This window comes from Salvia splendens, chromosome 11 (assembly GCF_004379255.2).
Source record: "Salvia splendens isolate huo1 chromosome 11, SspV2, whole genome shotgun sequence".
Classification (NCBI taxonomy): domain Eukaryota; kingdom Viridiplantae; phylum Streptophyta; class Magnoliopsida; order Lamiales; family Lamiaceae; genus Salvia; species Salvia splendens.
This window is the reverse complement of record NC_056042.1, coordinates 1,567,171-1,579,609: the sequence shown is the minus strand read 5'-3', so window position 1 is coordinate 1,579,609 and position 12,439 is coordinate 1,567,171. Positions and strand designations below refer to the sequence as shown.

Genomic DNA, 12,439 nt, shown 5'->3' with positions numbered 1-12,439 from the left:
TTTCAGATTCATCATCCCCTTCCAACAATTTAATGATCTTCATCAATAACTGTTGTAGTGGTTGTGGATACATAAAAAAAAGTATAGGAGTGTAAAATTGGAGACTACTAGGATGATTATATTGGAAAAATGAAACAATTGAGTTGATATTTACTTTACAAAATACACATAACGCGCATAGGGGAGCATTAGAGTGCCACCATAGTTAGAGTGACAACGTACCACCAACCTCGTATTGCTACATGGCACGTAATCCTGCAATATTAGGGCGTATCCAGCAATATCATAGCAGGCGTTTTAGATGGATTTCTACAGATTGCATGATAGTACTACGTGGATTGAAGGGTAGATTGTTGAGTATTACATTATTGTCTATAACTCAAAATAGCCGTATACAAAAGCAATCTGTCTATATATATACTGCAACTGAAACATTCTATGTCTATACTGCAATACTCAACAATCTACACTGCAATCCATATATTACTATCATGCAATCTGTAAACGCTTACTAAATGAATATTGCTGGATACACCCCTAATATTGTTGGATAACGTGCCACGTGGCAGCACGAGATTGGTGGTACGTTGTCACTTTAAGAAGAGTTGTCATCTTAATACAATCCAGCGCATATAGTGTTAACTTATCCTATTAGCCACCTTCATTGACAATCATTTTATTTATTTATTACTCCATTTGAATTAGTATATAAATGTAATATATTTGTATTCGTAAAAGGAAATCCATATTTTAAGCTCTTATTCCAAAACAAAATTCGGCTCACACGAGTCTAAACAGAATTGGTAAATTCGCAAATTATTAGGATCTTAGGTTATGATTTGTTATATGTGTGCAAATTTCTCTCCTATAAATTAGCATATAATCTAAAGAAATCTCTCCCCTCAGTATCCCGATCTCTCTCTATATATATACATGTAATGAAAATTTATTCAGTTCCCTATATCATTTCCCTGAAGTCATATCTTTCCGGCGGCGGCGACTGAATTACGGTGAGTAGTATAATTCAATTTTGAAATATTATCTCTATAATTTTATCAATTTATGTACTTGATATATATATACTTGAGGATTGAGTACTATACTTGACTTCGTCTAGTTATGCACTCTCCCGTGTCATTCAAAATATTCACATTTTTCGTTTAATTGGTTTTGTCTCGATCAATATGTCATCTTTCCACACTTTTAACAAAATTTCTTTTCTCCTCTATCTTATTAGGTGTTGTTCAGTTGTCATGACTAATTATCATATAATAATCTATCTATGACTGAATTGTGAGATTATTTGAGTTGTAGGGGTGGCTATAACTAATTATCAAATAATTATGTATTTAGGGTTAAATTGTGAAATTCAATCAAATGACCCTAACACAATACTACCTGTTTAACTTGAGATATAATCTTGCAAACCGAACAGTCATATGAGTGCTGTTCAATTGAGATAACTAATTATCATATGGTAATATATAGGATTGAGTTGTGAGATTATTTTAGTTGGAGGGAGTGACTATGACTAATTATCAATAATTATCACATTACTATCAATCTAGGATTAAGTTGTGAGATTCAATCTCGTAACCCAAACACAATATATATTTAATCGGATATATAATTTAGCCAACCGAACATATATTCAATTACCTTTTTCTCTTTGCTTTGTAACATTCAGCAATTCCACTTAAAATCTCATTTAATTGAAGAAAATCAATAATTTATCCATGTCTATACATAAAAATAACTTAAATATGATAATTGTTTCTTCATCCACAACCACTACAGGTATTGATGAAGATGGCCAACTTATTGATAAAGATCCCCAACTTATTCATAAAATTGGCCAACTTATTGATGATGACGAAGACGAAGACGAAGATCACCAAATTTTTGGAAAAAGGTAACAAGGAAGTCTTATTGACAAATCTACCCCAAGACATAATGAGAGAGATCCTCGAAAAACTCCCGATCAGAACCATCATTAGGTGCAAGTGCGTCTGCAAATCATGGCGCGACAAAATAGAAGGCACTGACTTCGCCACCTTCGAAAAAATCCACAAACTTCTCCACGCGATCGTTTTCGAAAACAACGACAAGCTATTCAAAACCAAGCACGGCCAGCTGTTCATCTACTGCAAAAACACCGAACCCCTCGCGACATATTCCTTTCTTCGACAATTCCCCAGCTTCCGTTTCCACCCCAACGTCGTTATCTACACGCCGAGCTCGCTTCCGGTGGAGAAGGGGATTCATGACGCGGGAATATTGACGAATAAATTCGAGGAGAGCTTGAAAATCGCAAAGGCGGTGAAGGAGAAGACGGAGCAATTGTACGAGAAGGAGAAGGTGGTGGAAAACAAGGCTTTGAAGAAGAAGATTGAGCAATTGGAGGGAAGAATCAGAGCCCTGAAGAGTGTGCGTTTGTGGGAAAGAAGGTGTCTGGTGGTCGAGGTCGGGTGTTTGTCGATTCTTTTAACGGGGCTCGTGTGCTACGAGCTTTCTGTTGAAAAAAAGCATTGATGCAAACACTTGCGGATGCTCTGGAAGAAATTAGGGTTATGACTTATGAGGATGAGTTTCAGTTTTGGTAGATACTTTCATATCTTTCCATTCATATGTATCTAAGGGACATTAGTCATTTAAATCACGAATATTGGTCAAATTCTGACCAGACTCGTAACTTTTGGAAAATAATATTGAGTTATGCAAATCGACGTGTTCTAGTGATATTCGAAACTTTGATTATTTTTTCTTTCCTTAATAATCAATGCCATTTTGGGCATTACAAAATGCATTGTTTTGTACACAGTTGAAATGAGCGAGCGAGGACTGACCAGAATTTGACTATACTTCATAACTTTAATAGTATTATCATATATTCAATTACTATATCTATGTGCTTACTATATTAAATAACTATCTTTTAAATTTCCGTGTCATCCTATTTTAATCAATGTATCAAATAGTTCGGGGGATAGTATAACTTTTTGTACTATATATTATTTGTAATATGTAAATATTTAATTGACCCTAAGAAAATAGGATCAGTAAAGCATCTACCAATATTATTTTCTACGTCCGTCACTACTAATATTATTTTCTACGTCCGTCACTAAATTCAGATATTCCAAATCATGTGTTTATTTTACATATTACTTCATTCTACCAATAATCCATCATCGGCATCAACAATTCAATACTCCCTCCGTCCGCCATTAAATGTCCCATATTTGACAGGCATGAGTTTAAGAAAATATTTGATTTTATGAAATAAAATAGGTAGAAAAGTTGGTAGAATGTGGGGCCTACTTTTATATATTGGTTTTATAATAAGAAGGAACATCTTTTTTGGTCCACAAACATTGCCAAAGTATCATTTTAGGTCCGTGAACTTTGAAAATATCATTTGAGGTCCACCAACTATAGATTAATATCATTTGAAGTACTTTTTACTATTTCCAAGTTTTTTGGACGAAAATACCCTCAATACCTTAAAGTGTATATGTTTTTAATAAATTTATCATATGCTCATATTTTTTATAAATATCTTTACAATATATTTTTAAAAAAATTTCTAAATATAATTTGACCTTAAATATTATCACTTAATTTTGTGACATGCAAGTAAAATTGCTTCTTTAATTTTTTATATTAATTTTTTTAAAAATTGAATAAAGAACTTTTCTTTAATAATAAAAAATTGAATAAAGATCTTTTTCTTGCATATCACAAAATTAAATGATAATATTGAAGGTCAAATTATATTTAAAAAATTTGTCAAAAATATATTGTAAAGATATTTATAAAAAAATATGAGTATATGATAAATTTATTAAAAATATACACCCTTTAAGGTATTGAGGGTATTTTCGTCCAAAAAAACTTAGAAATAGTAAAAAGTACTTCAAATGATATTAACTCATAGTTGGTGGACCTTAAATGATATTTTCAAAGTTCACGAACCTAAAATGATACTTTGGTAAAATTCGTGGACCAAAAAAGATGTTCCCTCTTATAATAAAATATGAGTGAAAAGAGTTAGTGGAATGTATGGTCCATTTACCAAATATGATAAAAGTAAAATGGGGCATTTATTGACAGACGGACGAAAAAGGAAAAATGAGACATTTAACGGCGGACAGAGGGAGTAATTTTTTACTCTAATTTATCATTAGTTCCTTAATTTTGCATGAATAATATTATAAAAATTTGGTTGACTAAGCATCATCAGACCGATCAACGCGGATCCTCATGTGGATTAATTCTTTAATCAAACATTATATAAGTATAAATAATCAACATTTATTCAACAAGCAAATTCATCAATTTTCAAATAGAAATAAATAAATGAAAGAATACAATTCGAAAAATGATCAGAATCTGGATCCCTTGCATTCGTGGGGAGTCTGGGGAAATCTAGGAAGATCGTTACAGTAATTGTAGATCATATGCTTCTGCTGCACCCACCGGATCCGGTTCCGGCCGTTGGCGTCGAGCCCTTGCGTCTGCCACGCCTCGTTGCTGACCGTGTCGTTCCCGGACCCGCACGACGAGGCCGTGTCACAGGGCTTTCCGCTGAGTTTAATGTTCCGGTAGTGTGCGACGAACGGAGCTTTCGTCCAATCGGTCTTCACACGGCCGCCCTGCGTCGCCCAGTCGTCCGCGTTCCATAGACTGCATATGACCCTCATCGGCTTGCTCGTCGGGAACGGCACCCCTGACGCCCCGTGGTTGTTGAACACTCTCATCGGAATGTTGTCCACCATGAATCTGCATTCAGAAATTAATCGATAAGTATGTCGCACATTCTACTAAACTAATTCAATAATATTTCCATTATAAACAACTATAAATTGAAGTAGGACCCACGTCCTAGTAACTTTTTTCTGACACATTTTTTTTAAGTTACACTTATTCTGAATGAGACACTTAATTACAGACGAATTTACTTTCTAAATATTTATCTATAAAGTTTTAAAAATATTTTAACTTTATGCAAATCGTTATCCAAAATAAATTTACTATTATCAATATTTTTTCTGCGTCCGCTACTTACATAATACGTTGAGGGTTCCAAATGATGGAATAAGTGTGGAAGGCGGCAGTGGGGTCGAACCAGAGACGGAATTGTTGCTCCTTGTCACCTTTCCCTTGCGAGTACACATTTGTGTGAACAGTGTAGGGCTCGCCAGTCGAGTTCCCCAAGAACTCGAAATCAATCTCGTCGTGGCTCGGACCCTCGGAGGCCAACTACACACACATAAACTCAAAATTAGCCCAAATTTCCAATAATTTCACACAATTAAAATTATCATAAAATAGTTGAGATCAAATTACGTAGAACGTGGTGACGGTGCCAGCTGAGTTCCCGGGGATGAGTTTGATCATCATGTCGAATCTCCCGAACAAGTAATGTTCTTGGACTGGAAACCCGAGCCGGATGATTGGTCGAGGGAGAGGCGCAAGCCTCGGCCCCCATCTACGATTTGGGCGTGGCTGCCGCCGCCCCAATTGATGTCGACGTCGCGGTTGAAGTTCGCCTGCGCCACTACGATTATTGTTGCTAGGAAAAGTAGAATCGAATTTGCATGAATTTTGGAAATTGCCATTTTTTTTATTTTTGTTTTTGGATGGTTTTGGAATTGGAGATTGTGTGTGTGTATATAGGTGATTTAATTAGGGGTTGACGAAATGGAAAGAGTGGAGAGAGAGAGGGGTTGATTGCATGAACTGTATAAGAGCTGTCTATACAATTTAAAATTTAGTTTGAGACAACTCAACGACGTAACGCGTTAATTTTTGCATCCTAACAATTATTGAGCATTAAAATGGTGTTGTGATTTAGTGTGTTACGTTTATTTTGGGTATATTATCTAGAAGAAATGGAAATTGGTGTTAAAAATTATATTCCTTCCGCTCATTGGTAGTAAATTTGGTGGGAAATGACACGAGTTTACTGCAGAATTAAAGTACGAAGTCTGAAAGGAAGTTAATCGGTTTATATTTATGCTCAACTCAATGTCAATTCGTGACCACGGTAACGGTGCAATTTATATGGTGGAGACGATTATGATTCATTTTTCTACCGGTATAGTATATTACATCTCATCTCATTGTTAACTGTATCGGAAAATTATATAGGAGAACGTTCATTTTTGGCTTAATATTGCTCTTAGATAGGGATGTCAATCGGGCCGGCCCACCGGGTTTCGGGCCAACCCTACTCGGGTTGCGGGTCAATCGGATGCGGGCTAATCGGGTTGAGATTTTTTCGGGTTATAAAAGTTCAACCCTAACCCTAAACACTCGGGTTTCGGGCTGGCCCAGCGGGTTAATCGGGTTGCTACCTATAAAATTAACATGGGATCAATCCAATAAATAATGACGAAAATTAGTTATATTTATAAAATATAAATATTTAATTATGATAAATTTGAGATATATACTTAAACTCAAACACAAACATGATCAAATACTAATATTTGAGATTTGTGTAAAATAAAACATAAATTTAAATATTTTAAAGCATGTTTTAAAACATGTTTTACAAATTTATATATTTATTAATGAATTAGAAGTTTCTAATTTATTTATTTATTATTATATTAATAAAAATTTAATATATAATTTATATGTTTAATATAAAATTGAATGTTATTTTTTTAGTTATCTATATTATAAAAATAATCAATGAAATTGTCCAATTAGGAGTCAAACAAATAGAACAATAGAAATTTTATCGGGTTTTCGGGCCAGCCCATTGGGTTTTCGGGTCTGACCCTAACGGGTTGCGAGTTAATCGGGTGCGGGTTAATCGTGTTGTAATTTTATCGGGCTAGAAATTTTAAACCATAACCCTATAAATTTGGCGGGTTATTCGGGTCAGCTCACGAGTTGCGGGCTGCATTGACATCCCTACTCTTAGATGTAAATATACGTTATATTGAATTGGATACGTAAACAATTCATATTTTTGTGTTCATAATTATCTGTATTAATTTGTAACAAAATGAGAAAAGAACAGAGATAAAAAAAATAATGGAAGTGTTATAAGTGGAAAATAAACTCAACAAAGTAGTTATTAATTTTTATGGATAATTTAAAATGAAAATTTGTGATTATTAACTATGGACAAAAAATTACTAATTATATACTTACGAAATTATCAAACTATGTCAAGAAAAAGGGAACATGCTATGTGTATTGTGGGATGACTAAAAAATAGGTATCATGATCATGAATTATGGGATGAGAGAATATTAATTATTCTTAGCCAATTGTACAAAAACGTTCACGATATGCCCTTAAAAGTATGATAACAAATTAATTGTTTTCAGAAGTGACATAAATAGTAATACGAGTTGACTAACGAAATTAAAAGTGATAATTATATATAATCGCATGTATATGCTGTGGGCCGGACTGGGGTAGGTTGCATCCCCTTGAAACTTTTGAAATTATTCAAAATAATTTGAAAGTTTGTAGAAATATATTTTGAATTATGTGTTCTACAAATTACAAAAAAAAAAATGTTTTCAATTATTTAAAAATATGTTATTATTGCAAAATGGTGTGTACACGTTGACGCCACCGACATTGCCATATGGATATCGATGCATTATTGAATACTCGCCACCGACAATTGGTACATTTTATATTGTATGCTTTCTAAAAATAATTACTCATTTTAATTTAAATTGAACTCAATTTCATATTACCCTAATCTAATAGTTTACTCTCAAATTTTACTTATTCTGAGCTGATAACTTGAAACACATAGAGTTCCAAGATTTATCGAAATAAATAAATAAATAAAATAATCAATTTAATTCAACCCAATATCAGTTCTTAGTTACTTTTTACATAACGCCAAATATCATTTGCAATTACAATTAAATTTTATCAGTTCACTGATTTTACCAAACAAAAGGTTTATAATTGAATATCATAACTTCAAACAAATTCAATTTCATAAAATTGCAATTACAACATAATTCCAATTCATTTTACCAAACAACATCCTTAATTTAATAATTATGGAAATAAAAGAATATCACAACTCCTCAATGTCGCTTTGCTTCTCTTTCAGCCTGCAACAAAAATATTATTTTCTTACTACTCAAGCAAAGGTGCGAACACACAAATCTCAAATAAATTGGTTGAAATCAAGATTCCACATAAAATATACTAAAGTCGAACATTTTGGGGCCCACCATATTTTAATAGTTTTTCTTTTTCCAAAGGGCTGAATTTGTTGGAGTTAAATTTAATCTTTCACGTAGGAAAAATCCAGCCAATATTAAGGAGGTCGTTCTTTTCTAGAGTATATTATAATTAATTACCATTTTAGCTAGAAGTTGTTATGATTCATCGTGGTTGACTTTATTAATGTCGATAACTTAATTCAAGATCAATTTAAACCTATTCAAATACCATATTGACAAAGCTTTTTAATACGGTTAATCGTGTTTGATATTTATCATGTTCCATATTATTGAAAAGCCGAGCAATTTAATTCAAGATTAACTTAGAATTATTTCACGAACAATTATAGTTGTCTCATCACTTTGGCAACCTTATGGAAGCTTCCAATTTTGTTAACAAGGTCATTATTTTCAAAACAACTATATTAACCATATTTTAACAAATTATGATTTTCATCATGTTTAATTTAATTAAGAAGTCTGAACAACTTAATTCAAGATCGATTTAAACCTACTTGGATACTAGTCTTTTAGCGAACAAGGATAGTTGTCTAATCGCTTTATACCCCTATCCAAGTTTCAAGTTTTATTTGTGAGGTTGTTATTTTCAAGACAAGTACATTATTTTTCACCATGTTCAATTTTATGAAAAAAATCAAACAACTAAATTTTAGATCGACCTAGACCCGCTCAAATACCATATCAACAAACGAGAATAATTGTCTCACCGCTTTGACGACCCTGTCGAAGGCTTCGGCGCCATATTTTTCAATGTACCTCTCAACAGATTTCCTAGCATCAAGGCTCATCATCTGAAGAACCCTCCTCTGGCCTTCTGGAACATTCGAGCCGACATAGCTCCCGACCTTAACGTATTTTCGTACAAAATTCTCGTAAATGTAAGCTGCGCCGTTGAAAATGGGAAGAACCAGCCACAAGCAGAAAATAAGCTTCATGTACGGCCAAAACGGCAGCCTACATAATAATAATAATAATATACATATAACACATTTATATAGCATATAATTGTTTTCTTGTTTTTGTTGAAATTGAAAAATATATTACCATTGGAGGATCTTCCAACATGAGAGCTCAAACAATGTAAGAAAGGAGTAGAGAACCCAATATGTCAGCCATTGTTGATCATCTAAAGTTGATGGGCTCTCAATTGCTCTCATCGATGCATACCTACATCAAATTATCAATAATTTTTTTTTAAAAAAAAGTTACAATTAATGTGTGTGCTTGATCAAATTTGAAGAATTTTAATAAGAAAAAAAAGCGTTAAGAATTTTTACAATGGATAAAGAAGCATTACTCCAGGCCTGTAACATCCAAAAACAAAAGTTTCTATTAAAAAGCAACGCTTCAAAAAATAAATACATAAAAAAATGGAATAAAAATTACCCAAGAAGTGCATCCAAATTTCTTGCAAGTGCTCCAAAAAAACCCATGTCTGTAAAAATACGGTGTTTTTCTTTTTTGAATTGTTGATGAAAGTTAGGAAAGAATGTAACTGTTTGAAGTTTGAAAATATAGGCATATTCAAAGTGTTTTTATAGAGAAATGGGGTTTAGTATTCAATGTTATTACACCCCAAGTTAGGTATCTCTTTATGGAAGGTGCCAAAGGCTTCTTTACTTCCACCAACATTGGAAGAAAATGAAGGCGGCAAGAAATTAAGAGAGAAACCAAACTCAAGCGTTTCTCATAATTAGTTAATTTTTATGTATGTGACTGATGGAAAACTGTAATCGGACAACTATTTAGTATAGTAAAAGTATCTTTTTTCCTAACTAGGAAATGGAAGTTTGTGTGAAATGTAGGTAAAGTATATCTTTCAGGGAGAGCAAAAGGCTTCTTAGTTGATTACTAATATATATTTGTATTGCAAAATTAATAGATGTGGTCGTGCCGGAGTGGTTATCGGGCATGACTAGAAATCATGTGGGCTCTGCCCGCGCAGGTTCGAATCCTGCCGACCACGTTTCTCTTTTTGTAGTCTATCTATGCTTTATATTACTCCTCCGTCCCTCTTTAGTAGAGACATTTCTTTTCGGCACGGCTTTAAAAAAATTGTTTTAAATGAGTTAATTAAAAGGAGAACAAAGTAGAAAGGGAAAATGTAGAAAGATGAAGAGAGAACAAAGTACTTTTTGCCAAAAGAGGAAATGACTCAATTACAGTGGGACAACTCAAAAAGGAATACGACTCAGTTACAGAGGGACGGAAGGAGTATTAATTTTACCAATAGCGGCCGAATAGTCCAGTGGACTAGCCCAAAACCCGAATTTCAAAGTTAGGGTTTCCAGATTTTCAAATCCTAAATATATTACTCCTTCCGTCCCACTTAAGATGACACGTTTTCCTTTTTAGTTTGTCCCAACTAAGATGATACAATTCTTTTTTTTGAAACTTTCTCTCTCCAATTAATACACCCAACCACTTTTTTCTACCCCTATTAAAATATTCATCTTTCTTTCTCTCTCTATTTTAATACTTCCACCCACCTATTCTCTCTCTAGTCAAATACATTAACCAATAACTCATAAAATCTCGTGCCGGCTAAGGAATGCGTCATCTTAGCCGGGACGGAGGGAGTAGTATATTTGAAATCATTATAATAATATGTTACCTAAAACCTATAATTAGTCAATTCAAAGTTTCCAAATAAGTATATAATGATTTATTTATCCAATTAAATAATGAAATTATATTTATTTTTAATAAACTTTGATTAAAAAATTACACGTGGTACAAGAGAGTATCATTAATAAAATTGAAAAAGAATACCAAAAATAGTGATGTAATGTGGAATTGTTTGCTCTATGTGGTCCACTGGTTGAAATTCAAAAGTGTCACCGGAGTTTCTATCCGTGCCGGAACCCTAGATGGTCGCCTGCAAAGCTTCCAGCAAGAAGTGTTCAAAAGGAGCAACGGTAAAACTCTAGTTTTTAACTTAGTTGTATAAGTGTAGATGTCTCAAATTCTAGTAGTATAAATTATTTTGTGAAGGCGTCTTTGATATGAAGCACCTAAAATTTATATTTTCGATTAAATTTTAAAAACATAGTTAATACTAATCATTTTCCTACGTTATTTTCTCTCATGACCAGTCACTCAACTCGGATAAAATAAGCATCAACGGATTAACTTCCATAAACAGCCAATGAGCCAAATGTTCCACATCGTCATCAACGGCTGCCACGACGCAGAACTCCCAAACATAAAAATCTCTGCAACACCGACGGAATTCACATTGGGCGGTCGTCGGGAGTTTCTGTCACCATCTCCCACATCGCCACTGGTGACGACTGCATCTCCGTGAGCCCCGGAACCTCCAACTTGTTCGTCCAAAACGTCGCATGCGGCCCGGGCCACGGCATAAGGTGCCCCATTAACTATAAAATTATCATTTAATATTTGATGAAAATTGTTGTAATTAAACATCAAATTTTGCTTTTGTGCAGCATTGGAAGTCTAGGTTGTGTAATGAATGAAGCAGGAGTGGAAAATGTGAGAATAAAGACATTGGCAAGGCGTAGTAATGGATATGTTAGAAATGTACATTATGAGGATCTCACTATGGTTAATGCTGAAAACCCTATTATCATTGACCAGAATTATTGCCCCAACAATCAAAATTGTCCCAATCAGGTATACGTATATCATTGATAAGTGTGGAGCCATCTTTGTTTCTTTATCTATAGTTAGTCCCTTCTAATATTGCAACATGATTGAAAACATTATTTTTGTTTGCATTAGTTTAGTCAAGGTTGAAAATGTTTTCAAACAATTTTCAACATTTTGAGAGATTGGTTAGAGTTATTACTAATTACGATATTGCAAATGTTTATGTATTTTTGATTCATTTGGAAATTTAATTATGTAATTGTTTAATAGTATTATCCATGTATTGCTCACTTCCTCCGCTATTTTTATCTGCCTTTTTCGGTTAGTTTACTTCGATATGAATAAACAAAAATTTTAAAGCTTTGACCCCACTTGGTTAACATTTGAGACCAAATATTTTAAATTTAGGTTCGAATCTATCGCGACTTGATCTTAAAAATAATATACCTAATATAGTAGTAATAATAAAACATAAATATGTAAAACTTTTTTAAGAAAGAGAATTTCATTCTTTAGTGCTCATAGTTTGCCCCTTGTAATTCTCATAATCCTCACACAAAGCGACATAATCGCAGCCCAATAAGGCCCAA

At 33.5% G+C, this 12,439-nt stretch overlaps 2 protein-coding genes, 1 non-coding gene and 2 pseudogenes across 3 annotated transcripts; 3 read left to right on the top strand and 2 right to left on the bottom strand.

The window, feature by feature from the left end:
* The first annotated feature begins 971 nt into the window (after positions 1-971).
* LOC121755196 lies at positions 972-2,633 on the top strand. Its single transcript, XM_042150484.1, has 2 exons — positions 972-1,010; positions 1,798-2,633. Exon 2 carries the CDS (start codon positions 1,804-1,806, stop codon positions 2,530-2,532), a length of 729 nt encoding a protein of 242 aa, XP_042006418.1. The 5' UTR covers positions 972-1,010; positions 1,798-1,803; the 3' UTR covers positions 2,533-2,633.
* Positions 2,634-4,294: 1,661 nt separating this feature from the next.
* LOC121756412 lies at positions 4,295-5,621 on the bottom strand (annotated as a pseudogene).
* A 2,232-nt stretch (positions 5,622-7,853) lies between these two features.
* On the bottom strand, positions 7,854-9,846 carry LOC121756413 (HVA22-like protein f). Its single transcript, XM_042151962.1, has 5 exons — positions 9,624-9,846; positions 9,515-9,541; positions 9,282-9,404; positions 8,945-9,191; positions 7,854-8,102 (listed from the first exon to the last, which is right to left on the bottom strand). Exons 1-5 carry the CDS (start codon positions 9,668-9,670, stop codon positions 8,076-8,078), a joined length of 471 nt encoding a protein of 156 aa, XP_042007896.1. The 5' UTR covers positions 9,671-9,846; the 3' UTR covers positions 7,854-8,075.
* A 275-nt stretch (positions 9,847-10,121) lies between these two features.
* Positions 10,122-10,203, top strand: TRNAS-AGA. The gene has a single exon. It is a non-coding gene; the product is annotated as a tRNA-Ser (tRNA).
* An 822-nt stretch (positions 10,204-11,025) lies between these two features.
* On the top strand, positions 11,026-11,996 carry LOC121756037 (annotated as a pseudogene).
* The last annotated feature ends 443 nt before the right edge of the window (positions 11,997-12,439 follow it).